The sequence below is a fragment of the Scheffersomyces coipomensis genome (assembly GCF_036884675.1).
Source record: "Scheffersomyces coipomensis strain NRRL Y-17651 chromosome Unknown DFJ63scaffold_4, whole genome shotgun sequence".
NCBI lineage: Eukaryota > Fungi > Ascomycota > Pichiomycetes > Serinales > Debaryomycetaceae > Scheffersomyces > Scheffersomyces coipomensis.
This window is the reverse complement of record NW_027042895.1, coordinates 69311-85673: the sequence shown is the minus strand read 5'-3', so window position 1 is coordinate 85673 and position 16363 is coordinate 69311. Positions and strand designations below refer to the sequence as shown.

At 30.7% G+C, this 16363-nt stretch overlaps 8 protein-coding genes across 8 annotated transcripts; 5 read left to right on the top strand and 3 right to left on the bottom strand. All coding sequences in view use genetic code 12, as the record gives it.

The window, feature by feature from the left end:
* Positions 1 to 3186: 3186 nt before the first annotated feature.
* Positions 3187 to 3627, top strand: DFJ63DRAFT_313192 (uncharacterized protein; the record flags this gene model as incomplete). Its single annotated transcript, XM_064906124.1, has 1 exon — positions 3187 to 3627. The coding sequence occupies one exon, from the start codon at positions 3187 to 3189 to the stop codon at positions 3625 to 3627; it is 441 nt and encodes a 146-aa protein (XP_064761390.1).
* A 1752-nt stretch (positions 3628 to 5379) lies between these two features.
* On the top strand, positions 5380 to 6921 carry RPN5 (proteasome regulatory particle lid subunit). Its single transcript, XM_064903432.1, has one exon. The coding sequence runs from the start codon at positions 5439 to 5441 to the stop codon at positions 6852 to 6854; it is 1416 nt and encodes a 471-aa protein (XP_064761389.1). The 5' UTR covers positions 5380 to 5438; the 3' UTR covers positions 6855 to 6921.
* A 67-nt stretch (positions 6922 to 6988) lies between these two features.
* PGA4 (1,3-beta-glucanosyltransferase) lies at positions 6989 to 8368 on the bottom strand (the record flags this gene model as incomplete). The annotated part of the gene is made up of 1 exon (XM_064907461.1): positions 6989 to 8368. The coding sequence occupies one exon, from the start codon at positions 8366 to 8368 to the stop codon at positions 6989 to 6991; it is 1380 nt and encodes a 459-aa protein (XP_064761388.1).
* Positions 8369 to 9648: 1280 nt separating this feature from the next.
* On the top strand, positions 9649 to 10998 carry APM1 (Apm1p; the record flags this gene model as incomplete). Its single annotated transcript, XM_064905086.1, has 1 exon — positions 9649 to 10998. One exon carries the CDS (start codon positions 9649 to 9651, stop codon positions 10996 to 10998), a length of 1350 nt encoding a protein of 449 aa, XP_064761387.1.
* Positions 10999 to 11166: 168 nt separating this feature from the next.
* Positions 11167 to 11985, top strand: DFJ63DRAFT_313187 (uncharacterized protein; the record flags this gene model as incomplete). Its single annotated transcript, XM_064906123.1, has 1 exon — positions 11167 to 11985. One exon carries the CDS (start codon positions 11167 to 11169, stop codon positions 11983 to 11985), a length of 819 nt encoding a protein of 272 aa, XP_064761386.1.
* A 164-nt stretch (positions 11986 to 12149) lies between these two features.
* Positions 12150 to 14349, bottom strand: ILV3 (dihydroxy-acid dehydratase). The gene has a single exon (XM_064903431.1). The coding sequence runs from the start codon at positions 14106 to 14108 to the stop codon at positions 12315 to 12317; it is 1794 nt and encodes a 597-aa protein (XP_064761385.1). The 5' UTR covers positions 14109 to 14349; the 3' UTR covers positions 12150 to 12314.
* A 233-nt stretch (positions 14350 to 14582) lies between these two features.
* Positions 14583 to 15047, top strand: PEX4 (E2 ubiquitin-protein ligase peroxin 4; the record flags this gene model as incomplete). The annotated part of the gene is made up of 1 exon (XM_064904581.1): positions 14583 to 15047. A coding segment is annotated over one exon (465 nt), but the record flags the coding sequence as incomplete, so codon positions are not given.
* A 669-nt stretch (positions 15048 to 15716) lies between these two features.
* Positions 15717 to 16322, bottom strand: DFJ63DRAFT_139168 (eS28 family ribosomal protein). Its single transcript, XM_064903430.1, has one exon. The coding sequence runs from the start codon at positions 16167 to 16169 to the stop codon at positions 15966 to 15968; it is 204 nt and encodes a 67-aa protein (XP_064761383.1). The 5' UTR covers positions 16170 to 16322; the 3' UTR covers positions 15717 to 15965.
* Positions 16323 to 16363: the final 41 nt, after the last annotated feature.

Sequence of the window (16363 nt, the reverse complement as noted above, 5' to 3'; positions counted from 1 at the left end):
CTGGCACCAATCTTTACTGTAATTATTAAGTACCCAAGATCGATAAACATTCAAATATGTCAAATGATCACCTTGACTATGATTAAATCTTGCCTTTCTTTGATCAGCTAAGTTTTGTTTATCTTTAGGTCTATAGAAGACAGTTTGAACTGAAAGCATAGCAACTATACTAAGAATTTCTTCTGAACATCCAAATTCAACTGACGTAATTAAAGTCTTTGCTAATGATGGTTGCATAGGAAAATCAGCCATTTTTCTACCTAATTTAGTCAAATAACCACCTTCGTCTAGGGCTGATAACGTGAATAAATCTTGCAATGCCGTAAGCATAGTATTAGTAGGAGGTGGATCCATGAATTCAAAATTTAATAAATCATTAATCCCAGTTGCCTTTAACATTAGAATCGTATGCGATAAATTTTGACGTTGAATTTCAGGAATTGAATTTGGCATCATTTCATTTTGATAGGCATTTTCAGTATATAAACGATAACATTTACCTGGACCAGTTCTACCTGCTCTACCACTTCTTTGATTAGCTTGTGCTTGTGAGATTGGTGAAATTATCAATGAATCCATACCTAATTTGGCATCATAAGCATTAATTTTAACAAAACCAGGATCAACCACATAGTAAATACCATCGATGGTAATGGAAGTTTCTGCGATATTAGTAGCTATAACAACTTTTCTAGATCCAGCTGGAGCTGGATCAAAGATTTTAGTTTGCATTTCTGATGGTAATGCTGAATAAACTGGTAAAATAATCAAGTCGCTAACAGTATCACCTAATACTTTCATTCTTTCATATAATGCTTCACAACAAGTATCAATTTCTTCTTGACCCGTCAAAAAGACTAAGATATCACCAGTTGGTTCTGAAACATGAATTTGAACAACTGAATCCAAAACAGCTGCCACATAGTCCAACTCTGGTTCTCTAGTATATAAAACTTCTACTGGGAAAGTTCTACCTGGAACAGTCATAACCGGACAATCATTAAAATATTTGGAAAATTTCTTAGAATCAAGAGTAGCGGAAGTAACAATCACCTTTAAGTTAGGGTTCTTCAAACATGCTTTCTTTAACAATCCAAACAACACATCAGTAGAAATTGTTCTTTCATGAGCTTCATCTAGCATGATAACCGAGTATCTACTCATAAGTGGATCAGTTAAAGCTTCCTTCTGTAACATACCATCAGTCATATACTTAATTTTTGTTTTTGAACTAGTTTCATCTTCAAATCTAATAGTATAACCAACTTCTTCTCCTACTCGACAGCCGACTTCTTCAGCTACTCTTTTCGCCACAGAAACAGCTGCTACTCTTCTTGGTTGGGTACAACCAATAATCTTTCTATTCCCATTTTCATCAACATTAAATCCCTCTTCGGATAAATATTGTACAATTTGTGTAGTTTTTCCTGAACCTGTTTCACCCACTATAACCACAAACTGATTATCTTTTATAGCCTGCACTAATTGTGATCTCATAGCGTAAACCGGTAAGGTTTCTCTTTGTTCCTTTATCGATAAACTTGTTCTCTTACCAAACAGAGTATTCTTTGACATTTGTGTTTTCTTCCATTGGGAAATGAAATTTTCAGTCTTTTCCTTAGTGTCTTGATTCATTTGCGTTAATGGATCATGTCTATTTGATTTAGTCAGCTTTTCGGACTCTTTCTTCTCTTTAAATTTCTCTTCTTTAAATTCTCGAGCAAATTTTGATCCATTCATAGCTGCTCTGTTTAATGAACCTTCTGGATTTTTTGATATTTGTACTGGTGCTAATTGGACTGAATTTTGAGTTTGACCTTTTAAAAATGCTGGCTCACTATTGTTTAATTCTATCTCGAAGTTTATGTCTTTATCTTCATCGTCAGCCGGTTTGTCTTCTTCAAAGGCAGCGTTGGGATCTTCATCTCCTTGCAACTCAGGATAATCATCAGCAGAAAAAACACCAGATGCAATCAATTGACGAATTTCCCAACGTTCTGGGGATGTTAATCTTCTTTTCTTAGCTTTTGATTCAGCTAATACTTCTCTTTGAGCTTCTCTTCCTCTTTGCCTTTCTTGTTCTTCGAGAATCAAATCTTCGGATCTATCTAATCCTGTTACTTGATCTATTGCCCTCATAGATAATGAAATTTTCTCTCTAGCCCCATGATTTAAATTAGACGGTATGTCTATCTTCGTGATTTTGACAAATACTTCTTGGTTAAATTTTAATATATCTGAGGGTGTTTGAATTCTAGTTCTTCCATCAAATGATATCTGTGAAACATGACACAATCCTGACTTATTTGATCTTGGATTATTTAACCTTATAAATGCTCCATATGATGTTAAGTTAGTTACATACCCCTTACATATTTGGCCAACTTTTACCTCATTGCTTGTTGTAATACGGGTTGTATTGTTATCATATTCTTGTTTTATCAGTATAGCTGGACTATCTTCTCGTTTAATGGCTTCTTCTTCTTCATCTTCATAATCTATGATCTTATCAGGTAAGCTTAATGCACTAAATTCACGGTTTGACGTTGATTCTTGCTTTATTGTGGGGAGATCATCATCTTCTTGTTTGATATTTATTTTTAAATCTTGCTCTTCTTTTTTGATTTGAATTGATGGTTGCGATACTATTTCAAAACAACCATCGATAAACTCAGCTGGGAAATCATCACCACCATTCTCTTTCAAGATTTGTTTAAACTTTTCTATACTGTTGTTACTGCCATTGGCTTGTTTAGAAAGATGCAAGATAAACTTTGATATGGTTAAGTCATTATCTTCTACTCCCAAGTGTTTCAGGACTACTTTTGATAATTTGGATAGTAAAGTTGACTCGGAATCTGGATCATCCTTTATATTACCATTCTCAGACATCTAGTAATGATAATCCAATACAGAACCTATATCAGCTAGATGGTTAAATAAAATAATAAACTAAATTTTTTGTAATGATATGTTATGTACAGGTCGTTGCAATAATATCGTGCGGCAACCAAAACAATTCTGTTTAAAAATTCGCAATAATCCAATGCATGATAGAGCAATAGGGATAGTACCGTAGTTGGATAAGGCATTAATATAAATATATCCTAGAATCCCATTTTTCCATTAAAAAAATTCCAGTTATGAGTAATAATAAGCAGAAGAGGAGGAACCATATATTGAGTCATGTTTGGTCTTTTCGAATCGCTTCTTCCAAAAGAATTCAAGGACACAACAATCGATATAACTTCAGCGCTATATGAAATCGGATACACTACTAAAATTAGTTTTGAAATTACCAATGAGGCTGGAGAGAAAAAGTGTCAAACCAATGAAGCTTGGATCGGGAGTAAATATGGCATATGGGCCAATTTTAAAGGAGATCTTGAAGTTGGGAAAGCGATGTTGGACGGAATTAATGAAGATTACTGCTGGGGAGATAGTGTTAAAAGTAAGGCTTATATTACAGAATTATTGAGAGCTATTGGTTATCAACCACATGGAGAATTGTATGCGAAGACAGTTGCTGAGTATTTGCCTAAAAAGAATACTATATCCTTGATTTACAATTTGTTAAGAATGTATTACGGGAAAATGACTAAACAAAGTCAAGTACGATCCGAATGAAAAGTGTTTTGAGAATAAGTATCTTTACATTACTTATGGTCTGGTATTTGATCATTACACTAACACCAATGATATGGAACACTTTTTTGATGCTTTTAAATTGGGTGAAGGTGGACAAGCTAATGTCAATGTTTTAGACAGGAACTATTTTATTTACCTTTTTATGAAAGGGCACAGAGAATAATGGATGGAGAAAACTATCTTTATATCAAGAATGGTGTTACATCCGCTGATCTATTATTGATCAAAATAGCATTGTCAGAATGGATTGCAGATTGCCCACTTGGATTGGCCCACTCGTCACCAAAGTTGGCCGATGACTTATTTATCAGAAGCGATTATAATAAACCTAACGAAAGAGTTGATATTTGTAATATTCAACTGTCGCATATCAAGCAATTGATTCATAGTTTAGTGGATGACAATCATCTTGAAGCAGAATTTTACTATGCATATAGTATGATTTGTCAGATATTTGCCACTCCATGTCCTCAAAGTGCTGAATCTACATCATGGTTCAAAAAACCTATACTTGTTACCATGCCTAAGTTTTATTGCGTATCTGGTATTGATCCATTAAGATTTTACTCAGGAGAATCGAATAAAAAAGCTGCAATCTTAGATAAAACGTATTCCGATTGGAGCTTCAGAGCTGATTTAGCTGTTTTACATTCCATTATTTTAAATGAAAGTATATATTCCGAGTTAGGACGAATTTCCACGTTATCTCCAGAAAAGAAGGTAACCAATAATTTTTTTTCGGATTACTCTTCTAATAAAGATACAGATTTACTGATGTATTTGTACTTATTGGAGCGCAGAGTTAACCAAACCTATAGGTGCGAAGGTCCGTATACTATGAACTTTGGTGCTTCTATTCCTGAAATCCCTACATGCGAAGATTATTTTCAAGTTGAAGTTTGTATCAAGAATAAAGATGCCGTGAATTATTATAAATTAAATGAACCTCCAAAATTTCAACCAATTGTTGAGTTTTCAGATATTAAATATGTCCCTATTTTATCGGATGAGTTTGATCAATTTCCAGGAGAATTAACTGAATCAGATAAGAAAATTATTGTTGAAAGTGGTATTTTAGTTGAATGTGAAGGGGTTGTTAAAAATGAACAAGTATGGAGTCCACAAATTGGCCAGCCAGCTGTTCTAGCTATAGACACTTTTCCAACACCTGGTATCCCTATATTTAGTTTTTTTGAGCATTATAGATGTTTCCAGTCAAAATCCGGTGCTTTTGAGTTCAACTGTGGTTCACATGGTTCGTCCAGCACAAGTGAGGTAGAAAAGGTTTCTAGACTTATCAATACTTCAAAATTACTTAACAGGGAAGTATCAATATGGGAAGCGGGCTATGGTAGATTCATTGAAGTTACCCCCAATGATCCAACTAAACATTTTAATCTTGATGCGTGGACACAAAATTATTGGAATTATGTGATATCTTCAAATAACATTGATGTTCCTGAAGATTTTTGGAATTAAAAAAAAAAAATAAATGGCTTTATAATAATAAGTACATTTTCTAGTTTGTATTATGTTTGATTTTATGTTTTTATCTGTAATATTAAATTGTAATTTTGCAACTTTTATAATCTCTGGTATGCGACATAAACAAATGTCGTCAATTTATTTCGACATTTGCAAAAATTAAAAAAGTTCACCATCCCACACGACCTCTATGATTTCCAGTTAAGACCTCACTGAACAAAACTGAAAGTTGCCACCAACAATCACAAGTTGATCTAGAGTATAACATAACTAACCAACCCCATCATAATCAACCATCATTAGTCATGTCAAGAGAGGATCCCATCAAAGCTGAGAAAGATTTCTCTGCCACCTTGGATGAACAATTCCCAATAATTGAACAATTAACTGATTATAAAACTGCAGTTGATAAATATTTAGTATTAGAGAAACAAACTAGACAATCATCAGATTTATCATCATCTAAAAGAGTATTGATTAGAATTGTGGAAACGTTAGTTAAGAATGAAGATTGGGATTATTTAAATGATTTAATGGTATTATTATCTAAGAAACATGGACAATTGAAATCATCAATTCAAATTTTGATTAAAACTGTGATTGATAATTTAACTTTATTAAATGAAGATCATAAGAAAGAATTAGATTTAAAGATTAAATTGATTGAAACCATTAGAACCATAACTGATAAGAAGATTTTCGTTGAAGTTGAACGAGCTATTGTATCCAGAAATTTAGCTCAAATTTATCTTGATAGATTATCTGATTTAGATAAAGCAGTGGAAATCTTATGTGATTTACAAGTTGAAACTTATTCATTAATGCCATTCCATGATAAAGTGGAATATATCTTACAACAAATCGAATTAACATTAAAAAAGGGAGATTATAATCAAGCTAAGATTTTAAGTCGTAAAATTTTATTAAAAGCATTAAAGAATTTTGAAGATGCTGATAAATTTAAATCGATATTTTTAAAATATTTAATTGATATTGGAATATTTGAACATGATTATATTTCGATTGTCAAGAATTCATTATTATTAATTGAAATCCCCTTAATTAAAGAAAATAATGATGAATTAAAAGAATTATTAATTTCCATCATTTATTATATTATATTATCTCCTTATGATCCTCATCAAAATGATTTAATTAATAAAATCAAATTAAATGCAATTTTTAATAAAATAATTGAAGATAAAAAGATTTTAAAATTATTAGAAATCTTTACTAATAATGAATTAATTCATTGGTCAAATATTGAATCAATTTATAAAGAAAATTTCCAAACTTCATCAATTTTCAAACAAGAAATAAATTATAAAAATTTACAAAAGAGAATCATTGAACATAATTTAAGAATCATTAATAAATATTATCAATGTATTAAATTAGATCGATTATCATATTTATTACAATTAGATGGTGATGAAGCTGAATCTTATGTGAGTGAATTAGTTAATAAAGGAATGATTTCGGCCAAGATTAATCGACCACAAGGAATTGTTATATTTGAAAAAGTTAAAGTTATAACTTCAAATAGTAATGATAAGAAAGATGATGAAACTAATAATAAATCAAAATCAAGTGGTAGTGAAATTAATGAATTATTAAATGAATGGTGTTATGATATTGATAAATTATTAGAAGAAGTTGATAGTATTGGACATTTAATAACTAAAGAAGAAATGATTCATGGTATTAAACAGAAAGCTTAGTTATAGTTAGTATATATATTATATGTATCAACACTAAAAAATAAAAGTAAAAAACATATAGATAATAATATTTTTAAAAAAGTACAAAACAAGAAGATTAAAAGTTTAACGAGGAGTAAAAGTATTTAATGACCCTAGATTAAGGCAAATCCAACTAAAACAGCAAAGAAACCTAAGTAATTTACTTTATTAACATAATGAGATGGAATAAGATTATCAGCTTCTGATTTTTTAGTTGAAGTTGAAGAACTTGAACTACTTGAAGAAGTTGAAGTTGATGAACCTGAACCCAGGAATACTGCAGGAGATCCAAGAGTTGAAGTATAATTACCGGTAGTATCAACATTATCATCTGGATCAGCACAAGCCCATTGAGTAGTAGCATTGAAACCTTGTCCTACAGGATTAACAAAACCATCAATATAAATAAGAGCTCCCTTTGGAGTATCTGGAATATTAGTGGTAGCATTCCAAATTGATGAAGAACCAGGACATGAAGCATAAGTTAAATTTGATTTATAACCACCATCACCGGATGGATCAGTAACATTACCAAATTGATTTTTTAAATTTGTAAAATCTTGATTTGGAGTTACTGAAGTATCAGAATTAATAGTTACTAAACCATAATTTGAAACTTCTTGAGAATATTCATAAACTAAACCACCAGAGAAAACAGAAGACATTTGAGTTGAATAAATTGCTTCAACTTCAGTAAAAGGTCTTGGAGATACCGTATTACAACCAAATTCAGAAAAGAATAAAGGAATAGAATAATTATTAAAACCTTCTAAATCTTGTTGATAACCTGAAGTTGAAATTGAAGCATCACCACACCAAGAATAATCATTAAATCCAAACATATCAACTCTAGCTAAATCATCATCACCACAATTAAAATATTCTGCAGTTGGAACTTTATATTCATCAATGGCAGCAGCAGAATAACCTACTGGGATTTGTCTAAATTTTCTATTTTGAAGAAAAGTTTTCATATCTCTTACTACTGCTTTAACATAAGGAGCAGCACTTACTGATCCAGCATCATGAATAACTTCATTACCAGCCCAATAACCTAAAGTATTATTATAGACAGCGAATTTTGCAACTGAAGCTAAAACTTGTTGAATATAATCAGTATTATAAGAACAAGCAGCCGATTCACTGGCAATAGAAGCATAAGGAGTATTTACATCTAATACGACATAAATCCCGGCATTTGCTAAAGTATTCATACAATCATCATGATCAGCTGTATTATCAACGGAATAGACTCTGACGGTATTAATACCTAATTCGGTGAAATAAGCCACATCTCTTTCACAAATGGTTGAATCAGCTAAAGGATCGACTAAGTTTGAAGAACCACCTGGTTGATAATCGACTCCTCTAATATAGAATCGATTACCATCATCATCAAAGAAGGCATTACCTTTGACAGTGATTGGAGAGATGGCTAAAGAAATGGCGATTTGAGATAACACAAGTAATGATAAGGATAAGAATGATTTCATTATGATAGTGTTTGTTGATGTAATATATGGGTTAATAAAAGGAATGAATGATAAGTTTGAATTTGGCAGTCAAACAGGGGTATTGATGTAAAAGAAAGGTAAAACAAACGAAGGGGGGGGGGGGTATAAGTATAGAAAGGAGTGTATGTAGTTAGTACTTATTTGGGATAGATAGTATATGGATAACTACTTTGATTCTCTAACGATAAAGAGTGGTTGGTATAAATGATTGACGATGGATTGTAAAACAGAAATGGCAGCACAGGAGAAAATGGTGATATTTATTTATTTATTTTGGTTTTTCTGTTTGTTTGTTGTAAAAATGAAAAAGCTTAAAAGAAAAAGTGAGGAGGGAAATTTACAGTAACTGAAATTTAAGCTGTAGAAATTTATTTCTTATTACATTGTTTGTTTATTTTACGTGTGTTGTTCTATCATCTAAGACATACAATGATGTAACACACTTATAATAATAAACTATAACCCCAACCTCATCATTATATAACTATATCATCATCATCATCATCATCATCATCGTATCTTTCCCTCCCCATTCTTTTCATTAAATTGTTATCTATCACATCCCACAATTCTTCTTTGTTTCATATTGAGTTATTCATTGTTTATTTTTAAACCCTGTACCCAGTACTGTATATAAATAATTTAATTTTTCTTTTTTGAGCGTGTGGCGTGTCTTTGTGTAATTGACACTGTATACAGGATAAATTAAGGTCGTGTATTCTGGTATGATTTCCTATTTGATTATATAATTTCTTACATAATCAATCCATGACCTGTATATAAAAATTGATGTTTATTTTTGGAGGAGCAACTTTCAGTGAGGAATCTAAAACAAACAAGTATCACCAAAAATTTAAATCTACCACCTTTGACCAAATTGAAATTAACCATAGTGTTATCCCTTAAACGTATACATCTATAGTTTGTATACCCCATCCATCCATCATTGTATCATATCACATCACATCAACCTCTTCACTTCCCATCCATTGCCCCCTTCCACCCATCCATTGACTTGATTGATTGATTGATTGATCTGTTGTCGACTTCACTTCATTCCGGTTATTTTTCATCAAATCATCCTGGTTTAATTCCTACTATCCATTCAATTGATTGATTGACTAATATTATAAATCATTCATTCATCTCCATTATACATTCATACCCTCATATATCATTCATCTATACCGTTGATCATATAATACATTCCACTCCCCTCCCCCATTATAGACAATTTTGTACACATTAAAAAAAAAATCATGGCATCCCAAATTCATTTCTTAGATATCAAAGGTAAACCCTTATTATCTCGTGACTATAAAGGTGATATCCCCAGTAATACCATTGAAAAATTCCCTCTCTTATTATTAGACTTGGAAGATGAAAATTCAGCAGATTATAAACCTTTCATTAATCATCAAGGTATAAATTATATATTTATACTACATAATAATCTTTATTTATGTGGATTAACTAAAAAAAATGAAAATATAATGACCATTATTATATTTTTATCTAAATTAATTACCGTTTTAACTGAATATTTCAAATCTTTAGAAGAAGAATCAATTAGAGATAATTTTGTTATAATTTATGAATTATTAGATGAAATGATGGATTTTGGTATACCTCAAACCACTGATACAAAGATTTTAAAAGAATATATTACTCAAGATTATTATAAATTAATTAAAAAATCTCATGATCATTTAGTTCAACCTCCAAATGCTTTAACTAATTCAATTAGTTGGAGAAAAGATAATATCTTTTATAAAAAAAATGAAGCATTTTTAGATGTTATTGAATCCATAAATATGTTAATTAATGCTAATGGTCAAATTCTTAATAGTGAAATCTTGGGTGAAATTAAAATTAAATCTCATTTAAGTGGTATGCCTGATTTAAGATTAGGATTAAATGATAAAGGAATATTCACTAGTAATAATAATACTTCAACTCCAATTAGTAATAATAATAATCCTGGTACTGATGAATCAAATGGGAAAAATATTGAATTAGAAGATATAAAATTCCATCAATGTGTTAGATTATCTAAATTTGAAAATGAAAGAATTATTACATTTATACCACCGGATGGAGAATTTTCTCTTATGTCTTATCGATTATCATCAACTCAATTCTTAATGAAACCTTTAATTCTTGTCAATTGTAAAACTAAAGTTCATAAACATTCTAGAATTGAAATTTTATGTTCAGCCAGAGCTCAAATTAAAAAGAAATCAACTGCTACATCAGTTGAAATCATTATTCCTATCCCTGAAGATGCTGATACTCCAAAATTAACTCCTGAATATGGTTCAGTTAAATGGATTCCTGAAAAATCATGTCTTATTTGGACTTTGAAATCATTTGCAGGTGGGAAACAATATCATATGAGAGCTGAGTTAGGATTACCTGCTGTAAATGATACTGAAAATTTAATTTCTAAGAAACCTATTAAAGTTAAATTTTCAATCCCATATTTTACTACTAGTGGTATTCAAGTTAGATATTTAAGAATTACAGAACCAAAATTACAATATCAATCCTATCCTTGGGTAAGATATATCACTCAAAGTGGTGAAGATTATACCATTAGAATGAAGTAGTAGTATTCGTCGTCGTCATTTTATATAATTTTAATAAAATAAAAATAAGTGGTCTTTTAAATTGTCGTAAAATGTGTAATCTCAGTTTTTGAACTGAAAATAATTTTTTTGGCTGTAAATATCCTCTCAGCGATTAGATTATACACATCAACATCCCATCATATTACCATGAATGATACAGAGAAGGAGTTGGTCAATTACAATATATATAAATATATCGATAAGAACGATGGTAGGAATCGACCTGGAGCTATAGTGAAATCGAAATTTCCTCGATTAATTAAACGAAATCAATCTCATATCATTAAATTAATCAATGAGAATAAAAATCATGTTAAATTCGTAGGATTACTTAATAATCGAGATTATTTCGATAAGAAAGCTCAACAATATTTGAATGATCTTGAGGGTGGGGATGTAAATGGGAATAATTATGATGAACGACCTCCTTCAAGTTCATCCAGTTCAAGTTCATCCGCAAATTCATCACGAGAACCAACGTTAATCGATCCAAGATTCATCACTAATCGATATCATGCTGAACAATATATAAAGAATAATATCCTATCGAATGCCAATAAAACAAACAAGTTAAAACAATTGATGAATGATCATTTCAATCTTCTGGATCAATGGGTTAAAGATCGAGAATTGATACTGGAGAAGTATAATCATGATATAAATAATCTTCAATCCGATATTGAGAGTTTGAATAATGAAGATGAAACTCGGAAATTGGCTACTACTAAACTTCAAATCTTAGAACAGAAATTACAAGATTTGGAGACCTCAAAACTAGATGAATTGAACAAGTTTGATGAGTCTGTATCATTTAAATCCAAGAAATTATCATATGAATCATCTTCATTATTAAAAGAGTTGAATTTACCCTTCTTCAATATAGCTCAAGTGTATAAATATCCCACCCTCGTTAAAGATCAAGAATACCTTATTCAATTCCTCATCAAACAATTACAAAATAGATAGTACAAGTATCTTTTGATGTTTGATTTTTTGTTATTTTTTTTTATTAATTAAACCATCATCCTTTCATGAGGATACTATGTATATAAAGATGTTTTTTGGGGAAATGCCTATGTACGTATATAAAAAAAGGTATAGTTAAATGTAGTTCATGGAAGAAACAACACATTAAGAATTGAATAAATGATATAACGTTTGTCTTTCAATGTGACAATTAGTTATGTAATTATAATGAAATAATAATAATGTAATAAAATGATTAAAAAAATCAATCATAAAACTTCTACTACCAACTAGTAATAGGAAAAGGGAGTCAAAGTGAGATGAGATGATTAGACTAAATCAGTAACACAACCTTTAGAAGCATCACTTACTAATTTAGCATATTTAGCTAAAGTACCTCTAGTATATCTTGGTGGTGGTGGAGTCCAACCTTCTCTTCTTTTAGCAAGAACAGATTCATCCACTAATAAATCAATGATATTATTATCAGCATCAATAACAATTTCATCACCATCTTCAACAAAGGCAATTGGACCTCCTTCATAAGCTTCTGGAACAATATGACCAATTAAGAAACCATGAGATCCACCGGAAAATCTACCATCAGTTAAAAGTGCAACATCTTTACCTAAACCATAACCCATTAAAGCAGAGGAAGGTTTTAACATTTCTGGCATACCTGGACCACCCTTTGGACCTTCATATCTAATAACACAAACGGTTTTTTCACCCTTTTTAATTTCACCATTTTCTAAAGAAGTAATAAATGCTCCTTCATCATCGAAAACTCTTGCTTTACCTTTGAAATAAGTACCTTCTTTACCAGTAATTTTACCTACAGCAGAACCTGGAGCTAAAGTACCTTTTAAAATTTGTAAATGACCACTTGATTTTAATGGATTTGAAAGAGGTCTAATAATATCTTGACCGTCAGGTAAAGATTTGACTTTTTCTAAATTTTCTTTAATAGATTTACCAGTTACAGTTAATTGAGATCCATCAATTAAACCTTCTGATAATAAATATTTCATAACAGCTGGTGTACCACCAACATTTTGTAAATCAGCCATAACGTATTTACCTGATGGTTTGAAATCAGCTAATAAAGGAGTTGAATCAGAAAGTCTTTGGAAATCATCGACTGTAATTTCAATACCGGCTGAAGAAGCAATAGCAATGATATGTAACACAGCATTGGTTGAACCACCAGTGGCAATAACATAAGTGATAGCATTTTCAAATGCTTGTTTGGTTAAAATATCTCTTGGTTTTAAATCTAAAATTAATAAATTTTTAATAGCTTCACCAATATTGGCACATTCAAAATCTTTTTCTTTAGAGACAGCTGGAGCTGATGAAGAGAATGGTAATGACATACCTAATACTTCAATAGCAGAAGCCATGGTATTAGCAGTATACATACCACCACAAGCACCTGGACCAGGACAAGCATGTCTAACGATATCTTTTCTTTCATCATTAGAAATTGATTTTGATAAATATTGACCATAAGATTGGAAGGCGGAAATAATATCAATTTTATCAGGAATGATTGGGTTACCACAAGTTGGAGATCCTGGTAAGATAGTACCACCATAAACCATAATCGAAGGTCTATTATGTCTTGCCATAGCCATTAAAACACCGGGCATATTTTTATCACAAGATGGAATGGAGATATTACCATCATATAATTGACCTAAAGTCATTGATTCAAATGAATCAGCAATGATTTCTCTTGATTGTAAAGAATATCTCATACCTTCAGTACCATTGGTGATACCATCAGAGATCCCAATGGAATTGAATTGCATACCTTTTAAACCAGCTTTATTAACTGATTCAGTACATTTATTATTCATTTCCATAAGATGCATATTACAAGGATTACCCGACCACCAAACTGAACCAACCCCGATTTGAGCTTTTGAGAAATCGGCATCATCGAAACCAGTAGCATAAAGCATAGCTTGAGAAGCCCCTTGAGAAGGATCTGAAGTTACAATGGATGAATATTTATTTAATTTTTTTTCACCATGATTTGATAATGATAAGGAGAAGTATCTTTGGAAACCATTGATTTGATGTTTCTTCAAAGAAGAAGCTTTATGAAGTAAACTCATGACGATGAATGTCTAACTAGAATTAAACCCAGGAAAGAAAGCTAAATGGGAAATATCAGTAGTTTAAATTGAAATCATCGATCAAATTGATGGATGGTTGTTAACATTTGCTCTGGCGGTCTGACTCAAAGGATGAAAAAAAAAAAAAATGTGAGAGTGAAAAATCCTGTACCGGACACTATCTTTATATACAGGATGTGACATCTCTCCGCTTTCTTCAACCAATTAATTTAACATGGAAAGTAATCACAGATAAATCAGGTCATGTGATGTGGATATCGTGACTGATCATCTTTCTTTTTTAAACCGAGGAAGAAGGTAAACAATTAAATTAAATCTGGGGGAATCATTCATCATACAAATTTTCATGACTTAAAATTTATTTGTAGCAATTACTTATATTGTTTCCTTTTTACCCCAGATTATTTGTATTTCTTCTTTCCATATAACATCTACTTATTACAACTAACTACTACTACCACCATGTCAGAAAGAAGACTTATTAAAGAACTTAATCAATATAAAAAGAATCCTCCTTCGTTATCAAATCATCAAATTAAATCATTAAATCCTATAAATGATGATGATTTATTTCATTGGAATGCTGTGATATCAAAACCTACTCAACAAGATAATCCTTGGTATTATAATGGTCAATGGAATTTAGATATAACCATCCCTCATGATTATCCTTTATCTCCTCCCACTATTAAATTCATATCCCCTATATGTCATCCAAATATAAATATTATCACAGGAGAAATTTGTTTGGATATCTTAAAGAAAGATAGTTGGTCTCCAGCTTGGAATTTACAATATTTATTAGTAGCTATACTTATGTTATTAGATCATCCTGAACCTGATTCTCCTTTAAATATCGATCTGGCTAATCTTTTTAAATTTGATAAAATTGCTTATGAAAGTTTAGTGCAATATTTTATTTGGAAATTTGATACCTTTTTTATTGTCGAAGATGATTTATCAGCTAGTATGATTAGAAGTGTAAGTGGTTTAAAAGATGAAGATGAATTCAATCAAGAGTCAGTTATATCGTTGAATAGTCGTATTCATGATACTATTCATGAAATTGAATCTGAAGCTCAAGATATTCATGATGATTTATCAACTTTACACATAAGTGAAGATGTAAAAGACGCAGTTCATCAAATAGAATCAGAAGCAACCGATATAGTGAATGACATACCAAAAACTAAATCTACTTCTTCAATCCCATCATCTCAATCTTATCAAAATTTAGTATCTGCCAAAGATAATGATAAACCAGAATCAAATGAAAGAATTAAATTAAAACCAACTACAAAGATTAAGAAATTAATTAAAAGAAAAGTTCAATCTTAGACCCGCCTATAGAGTAAAAACAATAATGATTCATGAACCATTTTAATTCAAAATTGAAGATTTGGCCTGCCTTGGTTTTGCCCCCACCATGGCCATGCTTTCCACAACCCTTAGAGATATTCAATGTATCTGTTCATTTTACGTATATACGTCTGTATAACTTATTCCTCTTGTTCTTCTACAAAGTAATATATTCAAAAATGATTATTAACTGTGTTTTTTAAAATTGTAATTTGTTTTATTTTATTATATATTATATTCTTTGCCGGGGAGAACTTCACAGTGTAATGAATTCATTACAGTCTGATCCATCATCTCTCTTTTGATTGCCCTTTAGTATAGATAGATAAAATTAAAACATATTTAAGCTTTGATGTATTCTGTATATGACTATATTACAAAGGTGTATGTAAATGATTTTTTATGATGATTGTATGATTTATGAAATGAAAAAAAATATGAATGACTGAATTGTATATGAATGAATAAAACACAGACTTAACGTAATCTTCTGGCTTCTCTTTCGGATTCCATTAAACATAAAATATCATCTTCTCTAACTGGTCCTTTAACATTTCTGACAATAGTTCTAGTAGCATCTTCTAAAAATTGAACTCTAACTTGAGTAACACCACCTCTTGATCCGGTTCTTCCTAAGACCTTGATAACTTTGGCTAAAGTGACTGGGGTTTTGGTATCCATCTTTGATTATATGTTATGTATTAAATATGGTTATATATATATATTGAAACGTTATATATATTTAAATTATATGATCGTAAAAAATTTTTCACTCTCACTCTCACTGTTTGTTCAACTCTGAAAGACCACAAAAAAAGTCTAATTTTGACCTTCCTGTATATAGAGTTATCCGGGTAAATTTATAAAAAACTAAG